At 37.8% G+C, this 20,038-nt stretch overlaps 1 protein-coding gene across 2 annotated transcripts; it reads right to left on the bottom strand.

The window, feature by feature from the left end:
• Window positions 1-1,428: 1,428 nt before the first annotated feature.
• On the bottom strand, window positions 1,429-14,437 carry LOC149043465 (uncharacterized). Of its 2 annotated transcripts, XM_089210218.1 has the most exons (5): window positions 14,183-14,437; window positions 13,904-13,976; window positions 3,019-3,078; window positions 1,776-1,825; window positions 1,429-1,630 (listed from the first exon to the last, which is right to left on the bottom strand). In XM_089210218.1, exons 1-5 carry the CDS (start codon window positions 14,245-14,247, stop codon window positions 1,558-1,560), a joined length of 321 nt encoding a protein of 106 aa, XP_089066344.1. In that variant the 5' UTR covers window positions 14,248-14,437; the 3' UTR covers window positions 1,429-1,557. The 2 variants fall into 2 exon arrangements, with proteins under 2 accessions (XP_089066344.1, XP_089066345.1); XM_089210219.1 differs by lacking the exons at window positions 1,429-1,630; window positions 1,776-1,825 and adding an exon at window positions 2,678-2,788.
• Window positions 14,438-20,038: the final 5,601 nt, after the last annotated feature.

Below are 20,038 nucleotides of genomic sequence, written 5' to 3'. Positions count from 1 at the left end.
ATAAGCTACCCTTTGCTTGCAATGGTCTCAGTGTAGGGCTTTAAGCGCCGAAATTTCTAAGTAAAATTATGAAGCAAACATCGAATTAATTGAGAACTGACGTCAGCTTCATTTTGCGATTAAGGTGTGCTACGTTTAATTCCTTGATGGAAAATTCTCAGTAAAAAGTCTGTTACCTTTGATCGCATCGGTGGAATTACATTCCTCGAGCAATTTGCGCAAGTAATGCAAGTAATTGATCGTGTAGAATCTATTCGAGGGAGATCTGTCGAATGCGAGAGACACTGAACCCCATCGAAGGGGTTTACATAAAAACTTGTGGGCTGATATTGGGAAACTGATATCGGGAAATTCCTTTGCTGTCATTTATAGCTCCGCTACTAAGGTTAGATCAAATACGAGAACATGTAAAGAACATTTATTTCCTGAAGAAACTATTGTCACGTATAACAGATAACTGTATGAACACCGGGCCCCGTTTGGTGCGAAAATACGCACGGATATTTGTCCGCAGACAGTATCTGTTCCAAAACACAGGTGAAAAACGATAAAAAACGCCATTGTATAGCATAATAGTCCTTATTATGCACAAAGACTCGCTAGAAAATACTACTAACTTTGATTTCGAGAGATGAAGATGGATTTTATTTCATTTGAAGAAAATATTTTTAGTTTTAAGTATTTCCGCAATTGACTGCTCAACACAGGTGAAAAACAATACAAACAGGCCGATGGTGACCGCTTAATAGAGGTGAAGATTACAGTGATTTAGGAAAATGAAATTCAGGTCTTTGACAACCGACCGCTCAATACAGGGTGACCGCTTAATACGATGCTGCCTAATACAGGTTCGACTGCACAAGTGGGAACCTCACGATCAATATAATTCAAACTCTTCCCCTCCCCTCCACCGGAAGTAAATTACGACCGGTCCCTAACATCATAACCCCCCCTCCCCCCTCCGGTTAAACTACGATTCCTAGGGTTTGTTAACATGACGACAATATGTTATAAGTGGTATTCGTATCCTAGTTTCTACAACCTCAGGAAAAGAAAATCTCATCTTTATGGTGATAGATTTGTGGTTTCCTCGAACTCCTGCGCATGCGAGATGTCTGTGAAATGAACAGCTCGGCAGTTTTTTTTAACTTTCGGGTAATGCGACCACCAAAATGGGTTTCTAACAAGATGATTTTAATTCCAAAACAAAATACAGAGCGATGAATACGAAAAGTGAATTTTGGACCTGGCTTATTATATCGTGACAGATCGCTGAAGGAAACCTATTTTTCAAGCCGAAATTCAGTGGAAGTCCATTTTTAGAGCGACTGTGAACTAATTTAAGCAACAGCTCCTTGCAATAGAGAAGATGGACGTTATTGACTAAAGCTCTCTGTTCAATTGAAGTAGAATTTTAAACCAACACTCTGCAATGGAAATGACACTTTATTTACATTTCTTACAGTTCTGTACAGTGGCAAGGTTTTTTTTCTTTTACCAGAAATAAGGATACCTTTCAGAGTTAGTTTCTACTCTGGTTTTATAATTTCCTTCTGTTTAAGACTTTCCCCAAAACTTATCAATTTCTGCCATGGCTTCGAAGGCTTCTTCATCTTCTTCACTGGACTCTCTATAAATACATACACAAATTTGGATAAAATGGCATCAAGACTACACAGTAAAAAAAAACACAAAAACAAAAACAAAACCAAAAAGAGAAACAAAAACAACAACAACCAAAAAAAATGGAAAAACAAAGAGAGTTTCCCACTTACAAGATGTTGAAGACATGTTCTTTGGGCTGACAATGTGAAATTACATCTTTCTGCTCAGGGGAAATTAAAAGCAAAGCACGTATCATTATTAATCACGGGGGGGGGAAGAAAGAATGAAGGGGGGATCACATGGTTTTCAGGGGAACAGAGGGGGGGAGAAACAGTGATTGCTAACAAGGTACAAAGGGGGGGGCTATAAGACATTGACTGCCAATGAGGGGGATCATTAAAATACTACAAAGATCTGGGGGGGGGGGCACAAGGTTAATTTCAGTGTGATACAACAAAAATCCTCCTACCCCTCCCTACGTAATATATAGTGACTAGTCCCAAACATGGCAAAGCCTGCATGGATGGCGGTACACAAAAAAATAAATAACTGGATTTTAGCAGTGGACAATCCATGGGGTGGCTCTTCCTGTCCACTTTTGCCAGGTCGAATTGGTATTTAGAATACGGGTATTTCACTGAGAGAGGAAAACTGGAAGACCCAGAGAAAACCCCTTGGAGCAAGGACAAGAACCAACAACGAACTCAATCCACATGTGATGCCAGGTCCAAGATTTGAACCCAGTTCACAATAGTGGGAGGGGTGGGAGGGAAGCACTCTCACCACTGCACCCTCTGCTTCCACAATTAAAGGCTAAAAGTTTAAATTAAGGTTCAAAAATTGCTTTTCATTTTCATGAGAGGGCCAAAGGTCTTTCAGGTAATATAGCATTGAATTGCAACCAGCTCCCTTAACTTTAATTTCTTGAATCATGATTGATGCTCAGGAATATTATTTGGAAATTTCAGCCTGGTTCCGGCTAAGAATGGGTCACTATTCTTTCCTTGCACCCACCCCACCCCCCTCATTTTCCTTCTTACTACAGGGAGTTCAGGTGAGAAGGAAGAGATCATGACATTGAAGTAAGTGATTGCTGATTTAAACTCCTTTATGACCATGATTGCCTCAATTTTTCCACAATCGTTAAAAAAGTTTTGAGTTTCATCCACAATGTGTCAGGATGCTATATTACATGAAAAATACTTTGATGAAGAAATAAAAGGGAAACTTATCTTAGGCAAGAACTACGCTTTCCTCTACTCTTATGGTCTTGATGTGTGATTCAGGGGTGATATTACTCATGCTCTCCCCAGACTGCTAAGGCTGCGCTAATGCAATGGATTGCATAATGCATCTTCTTATTATTCCTTCTTAAATGCTTTGCTCATCCAATAGCAAAAAGGGTCACCTAACCTTTAATCTCTCAACCTTTCTTTTGGTCAGTGTTTGTTGGGCTTCTTCTCTGAATGAAGTCTGCAAGATGCAAAGACACTTCAAAATTAAAATCAGTTTAGACATGACCTGCTAAAGCTACTGGCTAACATTCATAATACAACATATTTAGCAATTTTGTGACTGCATTACAACCTGATTAGCCTGTTGTTAACTATAATCGTGATATTTTGCCACACCTAAGGATCTTAGCTGACCATACTGGCCTGTTTGTATAAATAACAACATGATTTTGAAAGCAGTTTGGTGTTACTATAAACATGAATTAATTTTTCAAAAATAGAACTTCACGCATCCATAGGGCAAGTACTATTTGTAGTCTTTGAAAAATTTATCAGTGCTTATTTAAACCAAATTGCACAAGAAATCATGTCGTTACTTGCTAATAATTTACATGAAAAACCCATCACAGAAAGTCAAAACGGATGAAATTTTGGCTGCACCCATGCGCTATTCTTAATTTGCACTTGTGTTAAAACTTTGCACTTGTGTTATATGAGAAATATGTCTAATTTTTTCTTGTAAATTATTAATGAATTAATTATCTCTATTTATATCAAGCCAGAGTGGCAAGAGTAATGTGAAGTACCAGCAAAGGGAAGCTGTTCCTCGTAGTTGTACCCAAAGTGAAGATGAACCAGACAAAAACTTAATTAAGTCACTTTAGCTCTTATATTTGAGTGTCATCAACATCCATCTTTGATTCACAGACTACATCTGACATATATATTCCACTATCTCTGCTACAACACAGAACACAAATAAAAGTTTTGAGGTACATGCAAAACTATACATGAAAAAATTAGTCTAAATTTAATTATTAAAACTCAAATTAAAAAAAATTATCCACTTCTCATCGGCTGAAAATGAATGCATTCTCATGTAACACAGATGAGTGCAAATTACAAATTGAGCTTGCATGCTTTCAAATTTTGTCTGTCTTGACTTTCTGTGATGTTTTTAGATGTTTTTTCATGTACATTATTAGCAAGTGATACAATACTTTCCCATGTAATTTTTTGTAATAAGCACTTGTAAAGTTTTCAAAGACTACAAATTGCACTTGCCCTACCAGCTCATGCAATTTTGTTGTCTTTGTGCTAGTTAACACCAAATTGCACTCATAATCACATTATTACCAATACAAAACTGCAGCTGTAAACCAAGCAGCGAGGGCCCAAAGCAAAAGGAAATTAATTATCATGACTTAAACTTTAAAAAAAATGTGGGGAAAGACACAGTATATATTTCAGTATTCTCATCACTTGTTTTCTGGATAATGTAGGGAGAAGTTACATGTTAATCACTTCTGAGAGTTCAGAAGAGTTAACTCCAAGATGTGATTTATATGTAACTTATACTTACAATATTAGCAAACTATCGAACAAAAGACTTGATACACATATTAACTGAAAAAGTTGTGTGGTGATGTAACATCATATTTTCCCTACAAATTTACATGAAAACATATGGTGGCATGAAGGGAGGATTAATAAGAAGATGTTGAGGGTTGAGGGACCTGTTTCACTCTTCCTTTAGTTGCTCAAAAGCAAACTTTTTATAATTTATTCAAAATGATTAAAAGGCTTTTCACCAGCAGTGTGTCAGGAAAGAAATCTTTCCTTGATCACAATGTGTATGTACAATCCATCTATTACTGACTAGTTATTGGACGAGGTTGAGCATGATGTATAATGATAATAGGACCAAGTAAAGTCCAATTCTGTTTGTAATCATACAAGTGATTAACCCTTTAATCCCCAAAAGTGATTAACTTGTATCTTCTCCCTAATGTCCATACATAGACTATTCAGCAAACAGGTAGAAGATAGAATAAAAAATATTTGAAAAATTCATATGACAGTGCTTATTTTAAAAAATTGCAAGAGAAATCATCTTATTTCTTGTTCATTAAATGAATGGACATGAAAAAACATCACTGAAAGTCAAGACAGATGGAATTTTGAAAGATTGCACACACTATTTGTAATTTACACTTGTGATACAACTTTGAACTCCTGTTACAAGAGAATGCACTTGTTTTCAGCCAATCAGAAGCTTGTAATTTTCTCATGTACATTATCAAACACTGTAATAATTTGGTGCAAGTGTTTCAGATGACTTCATGAAGTAGCCCTCAGGTATACACTACCCAAAAGGGTATAGGGGAGATTAAAAATAACCCCAGGTATAAACTACCCAAAAGGGTACAAGAGAGATTAAAAATAACCCCCAGGTATACACTACCCAAAAGGGTATAGGAGAGATTAAAAATAAACCGCAGGTATAAACTACCCAAAAGGGTACAAGAGAGATTAAAAATAACCCCCAGATATACACTACCCAAGAAGGTATAGAACAGATTAAAAGTAACCCTTAGATATACACTACCCAAGAGGGTATGAGAGAGATTAAAAGTAACCTTCAGGAATGCACTACCCAAGAGGGTAAACAAGAGATTAAAAGTAACATTCAGGTATACACTACCCAAGAGGGTAAAAGAGAGATTAAAAGTAACATTCAGGTATGCACTACCCAAGAGGGTATAAGAGAGATAAAAGTAACCCCCAAGTAAACACTACCCAAGAAGGTATAAAAGAGATCAAAAGTAACATTCAGGTATACACTACCCAAGAGGGTATAACAGAGATTAAAACTCACCCTCAGGTATGCACTACCCAAGAGGGTATAACAGAGATTAAAAGTAACCCTTAAATATACACTAACCAAGAGGGCATAGAAAAGATTAAAAGTAATCTTAAGGTATACACTACCCAAAAGGGTATAAAAGAGAGATTAAAAATAACTCCCAGGTATACACTACCCAAGAGGGTATAGAAGAGATTAAAAGTAACCTTCAGGTATACACTACCCAAGAGGGCATAGAAGAGATTAAAATAGATTAAAAGTAGCCCTTAGGTATACACAACCTAAGAGGATATATGTGGAAAAGACTAAAGGTATTTTCCTCAGGTATACACTACCCAAGATAGTTTAGAAGAGATTAAAAGTAATCCTTAGATATACACTACCCAAGAGGGTATATATAGAAAAGATTAAAAGTAACTTTCAGGTATACACTAATCAAAAGTGTATAAGAGAGATTAAAAATAACCCTCAGGTATACACTACCTAAGGGGATATATGTGGAAAAGACTAAAGGTATTATCCTCAGGTATACACTACCCAAGAGAGTATAGAAGAGATTAAAAGGAACACTGAAGTATTCACTATCTGCCTCTTTTGACTGAAAGTTGAGGCATCCACTGTCAACCTATATAATCATTTCACTTTTACTAGTTCTCAAGTGTCTTTATCAAGCTTGGGTATTCTTGACTGATATCTTTGCAATTCTCCATGATTATTTGATTAGAGGCATTTTGTGGCTGAAAAATCCCTTTGACTCTGCCTCAGGATTAATCAACATGAATACTCACTTTGTGAAAACCACAAGACTGAATTAATTGACTTTAATCGACGAATACTTAATCACAAACTTCTAACAGTAACAAAACAAAACGGGACAGCCACGCTTAGTAAAACACAACGAGTACATAACGAGTCCAAGTTCTAACATGGCGGTTCTCTCGTGCAGTCGAGCACGTTTTTTTTTTGTCTCTGCGCATGTGCCGCACGCACACCACAGGTTAATAAGATTGCGGTCTAAACTACTAGTCACCAGATTCCACACACTTAGCCTTCAATGAATAATTAATTATTATCAGAACAGTAGATGTATCTAATGCAAAAGAAGTTTAAATTTATTATCTTTCTCTGTATTACCTAATACTTTTTGGCCAAGTGACTCTCCATGCAGATTCGGATATTTACTTGAGTATGCAAGATTACTGACCAAATTGGACAACACAAAGTCTAATTGTCACCAATTAATAATAACCATTACAATTTCTGGAAGAACAAATGCAAAATTTTAAACTGAAAGTGCTTTCTAAACTCTGTGAATAGTGGATTTGACTGAGTGGACTTACTAACTAGGGTGATTGGCTGCTTTAACTGTCCAAATACTGCTAGCGGCCATGTCCAATCAATGCAGTCAAACCTTGATTATCTGGACCTCCATTATCCAGATTTTTCCATTATCTGGACTTGCTGCTCTCATCCCATTTTCTACCAACATTTATACTCATATCTTCCATTCTCCAAACTCTGGATTATCTGGACTATAAAACCCATGATTCTCCACAAGTCTGGATAATCAAGGTTTGACCATACAGCCAACTGTCTGGTTACGCTGTCAGATTAAAACTCTATAAAAATAACTATTGAAAAACAAACCATCTTAAATGCACCAGTGAATTACATTTAAGGAAATTAAGTTATGGTCATGATTAACCCTAAGATTCCCAAACTTCTAACAGACAGTTATTGAGAGTGATTTTTTTACCGAAATTAGAGCCTTTCATATTTTAGAAAAGAGAGATGATCTTAATAACATAAACAAACCTCGGTTAAGAATATATGAAAGTCATATATTTGAACTGCGGATAAAGACATGAATGAAAGTGATCTTCGCAGTGATGTGCACTACTTAGGCAGTAGTGAAAATCCGCAGTTCAAATATATGACTTTCATATATTCTTAACCGTATATTCATCACTTGACGGGTTTATTTAGAACCACCATCATGACCAGCTCCCAGTTGGCTTGTTAGCTCAGTTGGTAGAGCGCTGCACCGGTATCGCAGAGGTCATGGGTTCAAATCCCGTACAGGCCTGAAATTTTTTTCAGGCCTTATTTTCACTACTGCCTAAGTAGTGCACATCACTGCGAAGATCACTTTCATTCATAAACAAACCTCCTTACACCCACAAAAAAGAACATAAAACACCTCCCCATTTAAATGTGTACTTCACCATTTTAATGTGTACTTGAAATTTTGGGTATCTTAGTTCCTGAATGAACCAATCAGATTTCAAATACATTTTTAATTAGTTCTTTGGGATATAAGTTACTGTGTCCACCAATCAGATTTGGTTTGTAATGTGAAACTTACTCTTCAGCAACTTAGTTCCTCAACAAACCAATGACATGGAAGAATATAGGTCAGGTCATTTCTAAATTAAGGTTTGCCTGTTTTATTTCTGTCAACAACAAATAAAACAGACAACAATAGATGGGGCATTTCTGCTTTAAGAGCAGTAATGTTTCATCATAAATTGGATGCTATCTGTACTAAATTATTCTTCTTCGAGGTTGTATAATTTTTATTAGCGCTAGACGCGTAGAAGCTTTTTGTAAAGTTTTGTCACTGTTGTAATTTTGCGGTTAAAAAAATCAGTTACATTCAGTGTATTTCACCTTAGAAATATATCGAATACTCTAAGGTTAACACAGCAATGAAAACGCAACCGATTGCTTACAATTCCACAGTAATCGTTGACAGAAATCGTTGACAGAAATTGCCACCACGGTTTTGCCGCGCTCTTTATCAGCGCCCGAATACTAAGAAAGCGATCAAATGACCATTATCCTTTGTAAAGACTGTGAATTCATTTCCGGTGAACGTGCAAATAATCGTGTCCGCGTGATAAAAAAGAAAAAAATATCGCAACCTTTTTATGCTCGTAAACGTTCTTAAAAGCAAGAAGATTTGACACGCTTTCCTGTCAAGAATGTGACAATGACATTACAGTAATCGTGACACCGTAACACTTATTAGAAGGCAAGCAAGGACTTGACCTGTAGACGCACGAGAAACTTATCATCTTACTTTTCCGCCCTGTTTTGCTACAGGCAACGATTGCGTTACAATTTTGAATTTTTGCACTGAATGTATGCTAAGTTGAAGCAAATCATGCTACTGAATTTAACCCAACTAATTACTACTGTATTTACGAGGAGAATTAATCAAATCTGTTTAACAAATTCCACATGCAAATGCTATCATAATAAAAATTATCTTATGTGTTATAACAATCCAATGAAAGTAACTTACCGGACTTGAACGTCTTTTAAATCGCGAAATTTACCATTCTCCATTCAGTTTCCATGCTGAGAAATTCAACTTTTCCAAATTCTAAGAAGAAATTACATTGTTACGAATGTAGTTTTCGCTTCCATCTCGCATACGATGTCTCAACTCGGAATTTACTCATTTCGCGCCATAATGTAATTTTGGCGGGGAATAGACAAATAAATGCTGTTTGTCTCTGCGTTGAGTAAAAGTTCATTCCCAACAGATCAAGCCTTGTTTTGAAATACTTAGAACGCATTCAACGTTCAAGCAAGCGATCTAATGAAATTGATTTGACAGAAGAGAACATGGCTCGTTAGCCGACGCACTAGAGTACGATCTTGGAGGAGTTATCGATCGAACGCGATTTATTTCACGGGAATTCCTATTGTGACCACAGCTGTATTGTTTTCCTAAACCGCTAGCTGATTGGCCAAACCAGTAGCTAATTTCGTGGCTACGCGAGCCACAAACTACCACGAAGAATATTGATCAGCCAAACACCATGAAGTTTATTTCAACATAGTATTACACGAGCCTTGTACAGCACCTTTTGTCATGCAACAGGATATCCGTAGTTAATCGAGCCCACCGTGCCTTCTTGAGTTTTTAATTTTAGATTAGTGCAAATGAAAGCGTATTCCTTTCTTGAGTAGTAAGCTTTTTAAAAACTTCTAGGAAAATGAGACCTATTAAATCGAGAACTCGTTGTAGTATAATTCAAGTTGTTGCTAATGTTTAGCTGGCAACTTTCTGTTGATTCGCATTTCGTTCATCCTTGAAAACTGTCATCTACTTCTTAGCGCCTAAATAATACAACACTCAGTTGTCCTCTTTCGCAATGCTTTTCATACCTTTCGTGTCTGCATGTAGTCGCTGATACAATGCGTACTAGGCTCAGCGAAATGTCAACATTTTCAAGATATCTTAACAACCGTCTAAAGAATCCTTGTTACTGTTTATGTTATCAGTATGAAACTTTGCTTCCGAGTCGCTGATCGTCTTCGAACAGCTTGAAGCTTACAGCGTTTGAGTCGGTGACTCGTTACATTATAACTTATGTCACATTATACTCGATCGTCCTCTTTCGAATATGTGGTCGATAAAATAGGTTGCATTAAGTTGACTGAAAAGCCATCTTCTTCAACACGTCTGAACAAACTTCAAAGGACTCAGTTTAATTCTTTGTTTTATCAGTACAAGATGTTGCCTTTTGGGTTGATGACCGTCTTCAAACAGCTCGAAGCGTGCCGAGTTTGAGTTAGTTAAAAATTATACATCGATAATATCATATTGTTCTCAATTGCCCTCGAAGTTTACTCAGGCGGAGTTAGTGAAGCGTGACCATGACAGTCATATAACAGTTAGTTGTCCACTTTCGCAACGCATCTTCTGTGGTCACGAAAAAAATCTGCTCAGCGAAATTTCAACATTTTCAAGATATCTTTACAACTGTCTAAAGAATCCTTTTTAATCTTCATTTTGATAGTGTGCCTCTTTGCTTCTGAGTAGAAGATTGCCTTCAAACAGCTCAAAGCTTACAGTGTTTGAGTTAGTGAATCATTACATCACTAGTAATGTCACATTACAATCCGGTTGTCGTCTTTCGGGTCTGTGGTCAATAAAATGGTTTGCATTTAGGTGATCGAAATGATTCAGTCTATTTCTATATTTCACAAGTCGGCAATGTTGCCTCCAGGTTAATAATCGTCTTCAAACAGCTCGAAGCGTACAGGGTTTGAGTCAGATGATAATTATACATCGATAATGTCATGCTGTTCTCATTTGTCCTCTTTTTTGCAATGCTTTGCGAATCTGTGGTCGATACAACAATTTCCATTAAGGTTATCGAAACGCAACATACTTTAAGATCTCTTAACAAACGTCGAATGATTCAGTTTGATTCTTCATTTCAACAATGGGCAATGTTGCCTCTTATTGCCGGTCCTCTCAAGGAGCTCGAAGCCGTTACATGGCTTGAGTTAATAAATCGCAACATCCTCGCTAATTTCATATTACACTCAGTTGTCCTCTTTCTCAACGCTTTACGAAGCTTTGTCGATTAAATAATTGGCATTTAGTTCATCAAAATATAACGCACGTCACAAACGTCTTAAGTATCATCTAACTCTTCCGTTGGTATACACTTTTCCAACTGAGTTACGGGTCGCTCTTTAGGAGTTCGAACCATCTTCCTTCATTTTACTGGATTTTTGTTGTCGGAAAAAGACTTTGGACCGAGCTTGCCTGCCCCATTTTTACGGTCCGAAGGGTTTTTGTCTAGTTTTGTGTTCATTTGTTTTTGTGTGTGTGTGTGTGTGTGTGTGGGGATGTGTTTGATTGTTTGCTTTTTCAAATAAAACGAGCAAGTTCTTTAAGAAACTGTGGTGCTGGGGTGGGGTAGGGGGGGGGTTTAATAAGAAAGTTTGATTTTATCAACTGAGTTGATAATGTAACTACTTGCTTACCGTTTCTAAGACTATTTTCTAAAGCTGACGTCTCGAGGTGAAGCCGTTCGTCAGTCTTCATGGTCGTCCAAGGATTTTTTTCCACCCCAGTGATATCAGCAAAAAAATATTTTGACGGGGTATTTAAGCAAAATGGGCAAAGGCTTCCCATGCGAACGTATCACCATTTCGCCAAAGTGTATCTTTAGTGTGAGGTACTTAACCAGGGTAATTCATTTTGCTGCCGTTCGTTTCGAATGCGTAAGCCGCACAACAAGGAGTCATTTTTGGAGATATGGAAATTTCCCCATACGGATGGGTTGTTTCTCTTTTAAGATGACGTCTTAAAGTTTGCGAAACAACTCTTTCTTTAGTTCGTTGCCGTTTTTGGCAAAAGACAGATACCAGTTGTTTGAGGGAGATTACGCCGTTCCTCATGATTTATGCGCACCTTTATGGTCGATGACGTGTATTCTCATTATTAAAGTACTGAAGCCTCCCACTGACGCTTATGGTACAGGCTGTAAAGTCAGTTAATATACTACTAGGTGATCATTCGAGTTTTTCGAAGGTGCGGAAGCCTATTTGAATATCCATTTAGTTGTACCGATTTACCTTTCTGTAAGATCATGTCTAATTAAGAAATTTTACGTTCCATTTTTGGCATCTACAGGTACTGCAACACCATCTGAAAGTATGCCACGCCATCAAGTCCCACAGTTCTGGCCTTTGGTAGATGTTGTCGGGGTGTAATGTACATTCGGCCCTAACATCTTCAATTGGAACTTCTGCAATAAGGGTCTAAACGTGAAGAGTCCGTGAGGCCTACGCGATATCATGATGGGTTAGGTTTAAAGTGATATGGTTAGGGTTAGGGTGATAAGCTTAGGGATAGGGTTAGGGCGATATGGTTAGGATTAGGATCATGATACCACGATGTTTGCTTTTGTTGTTTTGTTATTTATTAAATAACTGCACATACATCAATAGACTGAGTAACATAACATTACATAAAGAAAAGTGGTACTATTGAATGCCACACAAATGAGTGATATAAACAAAAAAGTGCAATTAATACTTAAAAGCTTGTGATGTATTAACAGATAACATCACAGAAACAAAAACATTTTCACTGTACAGCAGCAGGAGTAATATTATAACAATAGAACCTTTAAGCCTTTACACCCTAACATTAGTGTTCATATTCTCCACACTGATCTCTCTACATTTCAAGGAGAATTTGTTTGACAATCAGGAGCTTCTTAAACTTGTGATTATTTCTATTATTCTCACAACCCTAACACTTGATTCAAGGCTGATACTGTAAGGAGAAATTAGAAGCCAATCACTCTTAGGGGTTTAAGGGTTAATAAACTGGTGAAAATCTTCCATCTGGCTTTTAAATGCATAAATATTGATTATATGGTCACATGTTAGAGGATTGGACTCCAGTGTTAATATCATGGATCATGTATTAATAACAGACATGTTGGTTATTGAAGTAAATATTGTGTTCAGTATGGTGAATGGCTTCATGTACAAATACATGTACAGACAGCAAGCAATTATACTGTAGGTAAATTATACTGTTCTTAAATGTATTTCTTTTTTCAGATTAGTTTGAATGCTGTTTAGCTGTACAAATATTATATGCAATAATCACAGCCTGCATGAAGAATAAGCTGTGAAACTGACTTTCTTGGCCCTCCCCCCCCCCCCATATTTAATTTCCAGTCCAGACTCCATATTCCAAATTCGTTGTCTTAAATTCCCAATGAAAATTCCAACTGATTGAAAGCTAGAATATCATGACAGGTGCTTGTATCCTAACACTTTAACTCCCAGATCAAATTTGTAATTCTCCTTACTGTCAACCATACAATTCTTATAGTAATGGTTCATAGAATTTAGTATAGAATCGACTAACTATCTGAAATTGATCTTTTTCTTAATTCTTAACACTTATCTGATTGATATTGTGTAGATATTGTAAGGAGAAATCCTGTCTTGGTCACCCATGGGAGTTAGCAGGTTAAATCGTGCAGGAAAATCACGTTCATTTTTAACATTGCAGTAACGAGGAGAAATTAATTTTTAAAAAACTCAGCTTGAGGAATATTTCCCAAGTTCCTCCATTTGAAACCAATTCACTTTCGATTTCCACTTTCATCAGTATCAATTCTCGAACATAAATTTGACTCTAGCACGTTTGCGCTATACGTCCGACAAAAAAAACTTACCTTCGAAATTCAGATTTTACATACAGTAAAATTTCGCTTACACATACCAATAAGCTTGCTGAGTTTAGAGAACTGCATGGGAAGCTGTGACAAGGATTACTGACGGTGTGCGTTTCTTTATGTGCGATTCGTAAATATCCCCACATAGTTATTTTATGATGGTTTGTTAGAAGCATTCTTCTTACCTTTAGCTTTAAGCTTCTCTCCTGATATAGACACAATCTGTCAAACAACGCTTGAAATCGATTCGACCAACAGCTGCCGGAAAACATTGATATGAATTCACATCAATCAAATTAAACCGTTCGGTTTCGATTCTCGATGAAATAGCTCAAGGTGAAGATAGTTTTTTAAATCGTCTGTCTGGTACCCTTACTACTGGCCCCAAAACTCATATTCTACATGTCAATAAGTTAGTCGCTCTTTACGAATTTCAAAGACGTTGCATTTAGTTCGCAACCTACCGTCGATTCTGTGTTGCTTTGCAATGATGGGATGCTTCGAGGACCACGCGAACACAGACGATCATAATACGTCAATCACCTTATATCAAATAATCAAAGGCATTCATCCGGATGACTGAGTGCATCAGAACAATGAAATGTCTCGAAATAGAATAAGAGGGATGGTAATAGTTATTATTTCGTCTTGCCATGAGTGTGGAACAAAGTAAAAATTCCGAGCCCCCACGGGGAATTGAACCTCAAACCTTCCGATTTTCGCGCTCCGGTGCTTCACCACTGAGCCACAGAGACTCCACAGTGAGCGAGTCTAGTTTATGGCACGCGTCTTGCATACTGTTAGTTTTGACACGCTTAGTTAATACACACTTTATTATGTTTTTGTTCTGGTTCATTTATTATCAATAAGTCTTTCGTTAGTTAATGACTATGACACAATAAGTTTGTTATCTCCGATCAATGTCCCATGTAAGTAGACGTGAAAAGATTTTATCTCAGTCATCGCTACTAAATCATCGCTACTAAATCATCGCCACTAAATCGTCGCTGCTCGATAATCGCTACAGGCTATTTGCTACCGTTACGAGCCAGATCAAAGTAAGTCTTTATTTCTTTTGCATTTACGTTGTTTACCTTTTGTAGGTATTATTGGTGTAGTTCTCGTATTCAGTTTTCTATGCAATCGCTTCATTTTTAGTTAGGTAAATATGTTACATTTCGCAACGCATTTTTCTTAGTTTAGTTTCTGTTGTATCCTCTTTTGGTTTGGACCACACGCAACCTCAACCGCTAATCTCATCAAGTAAAATTACGTCTTAACGCTATCATCTAAATGTAATAAAGATCACTATGTGCGTTCGAATTGTCCGCTCAGTCACTTAGGTAACCTTTTGAGGTTATACATACTGTTAGGATCAGCAATGTCGATAGCTTCGTGTTTGTAAGTATAATAAGAGAGATGATAAATTTTGAGCTCGGTAAGGTGATAGAGAGAGTTGTTTTTTCATGTGAAACTTCACACTAGATCTCGCTCACCGTGGAGTCTTTGTAGCTCAGTGGTAGAGCATTGGAGCGCGGAAATCCGAAGGTCAGAGGTTCAATTCCTCGTGGGAACTCAGAATTTTTTCTTTGTGCCACGCTCGTGGCAAGACGAAAAAACGTCTCATTATATCATTATTACGCTCCCAGACAAAATTAGTTGGGACACTTCACCAGAGCAACGTCTATGAAGTTCTTTCACTCTCTCCCACCTTCAAATGTTGCTGGTTGCCATCTAGTAGACCAATATTGAGAAGGGCGGGGGGGTATTGCATGTGCCAACAAATGTGTTTGGGATTGCAGATAGCATGAAGAATTTTACTCTTCTTTTGGTTTCCTTGTTTTCGTCCTGTTTTTGGTTTTCGTTTATCTTTTTGCTAATTCAGCAAAAGAAAGAGATCACTCGTGTCCAGTAAACGCAGATATTTACTTTGGTTTAGTGATTGGTCATTACTTATCACTAGGGGAGGGGAGGGAGTCAGAGGATTTTGGTTTATCATCGCGATAAAATGACCTGATTCTGTAGTATCCTTATGATCCCTCCTCATTGGCAGGTAATTAGCAGTCAATTTCTTAGTCCCCCCTCCCTTCATACTCTGTTGGCGACGACTGGCCCCCTTCCGTTCCCCTTTCAAACCATGTGACTCCCCTAAATCCATCCCATCGACCTCTCCAAATCCCCCCCCCTCCTTCACAGGCACTTAATAATGACTGATTCTCATGTTTTACCAGGAACTCAATTTTTTTATTAAATTTCATCTGGAATTTGTTATCCAAGTGAACTATCAAGTTTAACAGCGCTAATGGGACGTTTGTGGTTTAATAAACATTTGTTTTCGCTGCAAATACCCTCGTTTTTTGCTTTGTGGTCTCATGTATTTTTATTTCAACTCTGTTAGAAGACTATTTGCGATTTCCTTCGGTTTTGCTTTCAATAAACTACCCACCAATTTCTGCTTTTGCGAAAATGGACGAAGCGAATAAAATCGACGATTTTCGTCGTGAGTGGCTACGTCAGCATCGTGCGCACTCGGACTGGCAAGCCATAATCAAACCGTGTTATGACAATATGACCTACGGAAAAGTGAAGCGTGGCTGGGAAAAAGCTAACAGAACCAACTCACTTTTACTCCTGTCGAATGACGAAGTCAAGGATGCACACTCCGAGTTCGACCGTTGTCCACGCGGAGGTGGTTTGCGCCCGAAATTCCTCTCGATCAGCATTTTTCTCGGCCATACTTTATGATCTAAGATCACTGCATCCTGGAACATGTCTCAATACCAAAACTCCCCGTGCATTTCGCTAGAAATGAGCGTTTTCTACCCGCATTTCCAAGTCCTCTTCTTTCTGGTCATGCTCTTGACAAGCAGACTGGACACGGCCGCGGAAGAGACTTGGTTACGATTTCAATTTTCTCTCTACCGCGAGTGGTACGGTCGATCAATGTACAATGCTTACTTCATCCTACGAGACACCGCGCCTTAATCTATGGTCCTGATCAACCAATAAGACAGAATTTCATTGACAATCTGCGTACCCTCAATAGCTTAAACTAATAGAAATTTTATTGTCCCTTACAATGAATTTCTGGTGACTAAATGAAGGGGGTAGATCATGGGTCATTCGGCCGAATCTTCCGGGCTTTTCCATTTCTTTCAGAAGTTTAGTGACATCGCCCGGCAAAAAATTGTAGTTTGATAGGCCATGCATGGAAGGGTAAATGCAATCGAAGTTAGGGTAATGGTATTGCAGCATGTAAGACTTAATAATAATAATAATTAATAATTTAATAATAATTTATTTACTTAGGTTTATTTATCTTAGGTTCGCACTTGAAAATTTGTTCTCTTTTAATATAAGCTTTTCGCCCGTGATTTTTAAAGGAATAATCCATCCCCAAAGTTCCCAAAATAAAATCTTAGGATATTTATCTTGAAACTTAGCCACTCTTAACTCTTTTAAGATTCACTACAGTTAGTTTTGGTTATTACTGCGGCAGGAAGCAATGTCTTAAAGAAGTTGCGGAAAGGAAGACACTGCCTTAACATCTCTAAATCCGCGTTACTTCGCCTACTTTCTTAATCAACCCTTTCACTCTTAAGTTCAAAATATCATATCTCCTGAATGATTGCTAAACGTTTCTTATAATTTTGGAGCTCAGAATTTACAAAGCTAACTGAATTGAGTGGGGTGCAATTTGGTCTGAAATCATCATAAGCATGATTTCAAAATCTAACGGGCGCGCAGAGTAAGTTTGATTTGAAATCACAAGTATGATTTCAGATTAAAATTGTACTACACCACTATCAATCACCACTTTTTTACTTCCATTTTGAAGTTGCAAAATTTAACAGCTCAAATACACGATGTTTTAGTTTGTATAAAAATTTTTTTGATCCAGTGCTGCGCTCGTTTATAAAAGAGTCAAAAGTTGTCTTTCATTTTCCTGCAATTTGATTGGTTACTTTAATTTAAATCGTATCTTTTTATTGATATGACATGTACAGTGATTTGAAATTTTCAGAAAATAAAAGTCCGACAAAATGAAACCAAGTATTCTAATTGTTATTACAAGGGTACACAACTTTTGCACTCAACCCTCCCGCGCTCTGACTGCACAATATCCTTCTTTCGTTTGCGTTTTCATCTCATGTTGGGGACGCAAGGAGAGGGGGAGGGGCTAAATAAAAGTATGCTTTAGTAGAGGTACCTATGAAGAATACAAGAGAAAGGCAAAGAAAACGAAGCCTGCCAATCAAAGCGATCGGTCAAATCGCCACAAGCCTGAACACGCCAATGACGAAAAGGCAAATTTAATTTAATTTGGTTTTATCATCTGAATTATACAATATAGCTTGGCCACCGTAGAGTTTCTAAAGCTGACATTTGGAATGTAAGCCCTTGAGTGCTAACGCTCCAATGTCTTTAAAAATTCTGTACGGTGGCCAATTCACATTTTCAATTCAGTGAATAAAACCAAATTATCTTGTTATATCTCCCACCGACGCAGAACCACAGGTTCTTTACAAACTTGCCCCTGCTCCAAAATCAACCCCCTCGAATCATGCGCGGGATGATAACATATATACCCCTTTATGTAAACTTGACGTCCACTCAAGGGTGTATCAGGGGTTTGGCGCATGCGTGTGTGTGTGTGTGCGTGTGTGTGTGTGTGTGTGTGTGGAGAAGGGGAAGGAAGAGGGGGAGGGGGATGTCAGAAGGAGAATGTGCACCTCTTTTTGTAAACTTCACTTCCCTCAAGGGTACATAGAGGGTTTTGATGACGGTGGGAGAGAGGTTGGGAGAATTTTGAACCCCTCTTTCTAAAATTGACCTCCCCTCCCTGGTGCATGATGGGGAAGAGGTGCCTATGACAAGGACTTTTTTTTTGCGTATGTATTTAGCTTGTTATATATTCCAACCAACTCCGATAGAAGAAAAATTCTTAAAAATTAAGCTCGGTTTTTTCGGGCCCTCAAGTGCTCTTAGTTTGTCCTTAAAGTGCCCGGTAGACTGGTAACGAGCCAGCCGGCGATAGCGTAGAAAACTGTGAAAACTCTCAGTTGTCACTTACAAATCTCTCACGTCTCTTGTAATTTTGTATCAGTCAGCTTTGAAAAACTCTTGAAATAATGTCCAATAAGTATGTCTATCTACCTTCAGCAAGCTCTTAAAGAGTTGTGATACATCGTACTCAAGTAGTAAAGAAGAAATGGCAGTTGCAAGTGCGGTTCAGAAGAACCGCGTGCATTAAACAAATATCTCGACCAAGACTGAAAAAGGGACAAAGACGATTTCTCGCTTGCGGTGTTAAGGTCAAGATTAGAACAAAAAACTCCCATTACAAAATTTTAAGTTCTATGGCAAGAATGAGAGGCTGTATTCTTTTCTGTTGCCCTAACAAATCATTCTTTCGTACTAGGTGCGGCAAAGGTTCGCCTTGCATGGTCAGTGCTCTTGGGTTTCGTTGCTGTTTGGCAAACCAAAACTTACTTTTGACGGCAGCATCGAAAGAATCAGATGAATCACGAAGCACGCGCGCTAATTTTCATTTTTTAATACAAATGATGTATTTCTGTTTGTAAAATTCGATGGAAACTACAACTGGTAGGATTATCAAACGATTAGAAAAGCGCAAATTTAATCATGTAGAAAGACAAAGAGTATAAGTAACTCTGAAGCGCGTGAAATAAGCAACATTGAGAAGCTCACCATTCTTCGCCTAGGTAATGTCAGCCGAAAGGAAAGTGGTTTAATCGTGTCCGATGTGGGATAGGCCCCTTAATCAGTATTCTTTTTAGCTGAATTCACAGGCAATCTAAGTTCTCCTGATTTGACCAGTGGTATGTGTTCGTGACAGCCGTCTTCGAAGTCGAAACGGACACAACGGAGCATAAGGGCGACGACTTTAAAGAGTAAAATCTCCTCTATGACTACGATGGAAACGCGTCCATTTTGGCCATACAGCTACATCCTTTGGAAAGTGGTGTATGGAAATACCCGGTGTAGATCTATAATTCTTTTATCTAACCTCATTTGGCGCTACGTCCACGAAATCTGTTCGTCGTCTCCTCTTCATTTCTCCTTTCACCGACGAAGTTTCTGCACAGTTTTCTATGTCACAAATACGTAACATGATCATTTTAGCCGCGCGCCAAATGGACACTTTTTGGCCGCCAAATTGTACTTTTAATGCGCAAAAAAATGGTCAAGGAGAACTCACAAGGCGCTAAGGTCGATAATTTCAAATTTCGAATACAGTTATTAACCAGAAAACACAAAAAAAGAAAAAAAAACATAGGCACTTTATATCTCTTCCA

The sequence above is a fragment of the Pocillopora damicornis genome, chromosome 6 (assembly GCF_964200805.1).
Source record: "Pocillopora damicornis chromosome 6, jaPocDami1.2, whole genome shotgun sequence".
Classification (NCBI taxonomy): domain Eukaryota; kingdom Metazoa; phylum Cnidaria; class Anthozoa; order Scleractinia; family Pocilloporidae; genus Pocillopora; species Pocillopora damicornis.
The sequence above is the reverse complement of the archived record's forward strand: the minus strand, read 5'-3'. Positions and strand labels throughout refer to the sequence as shown.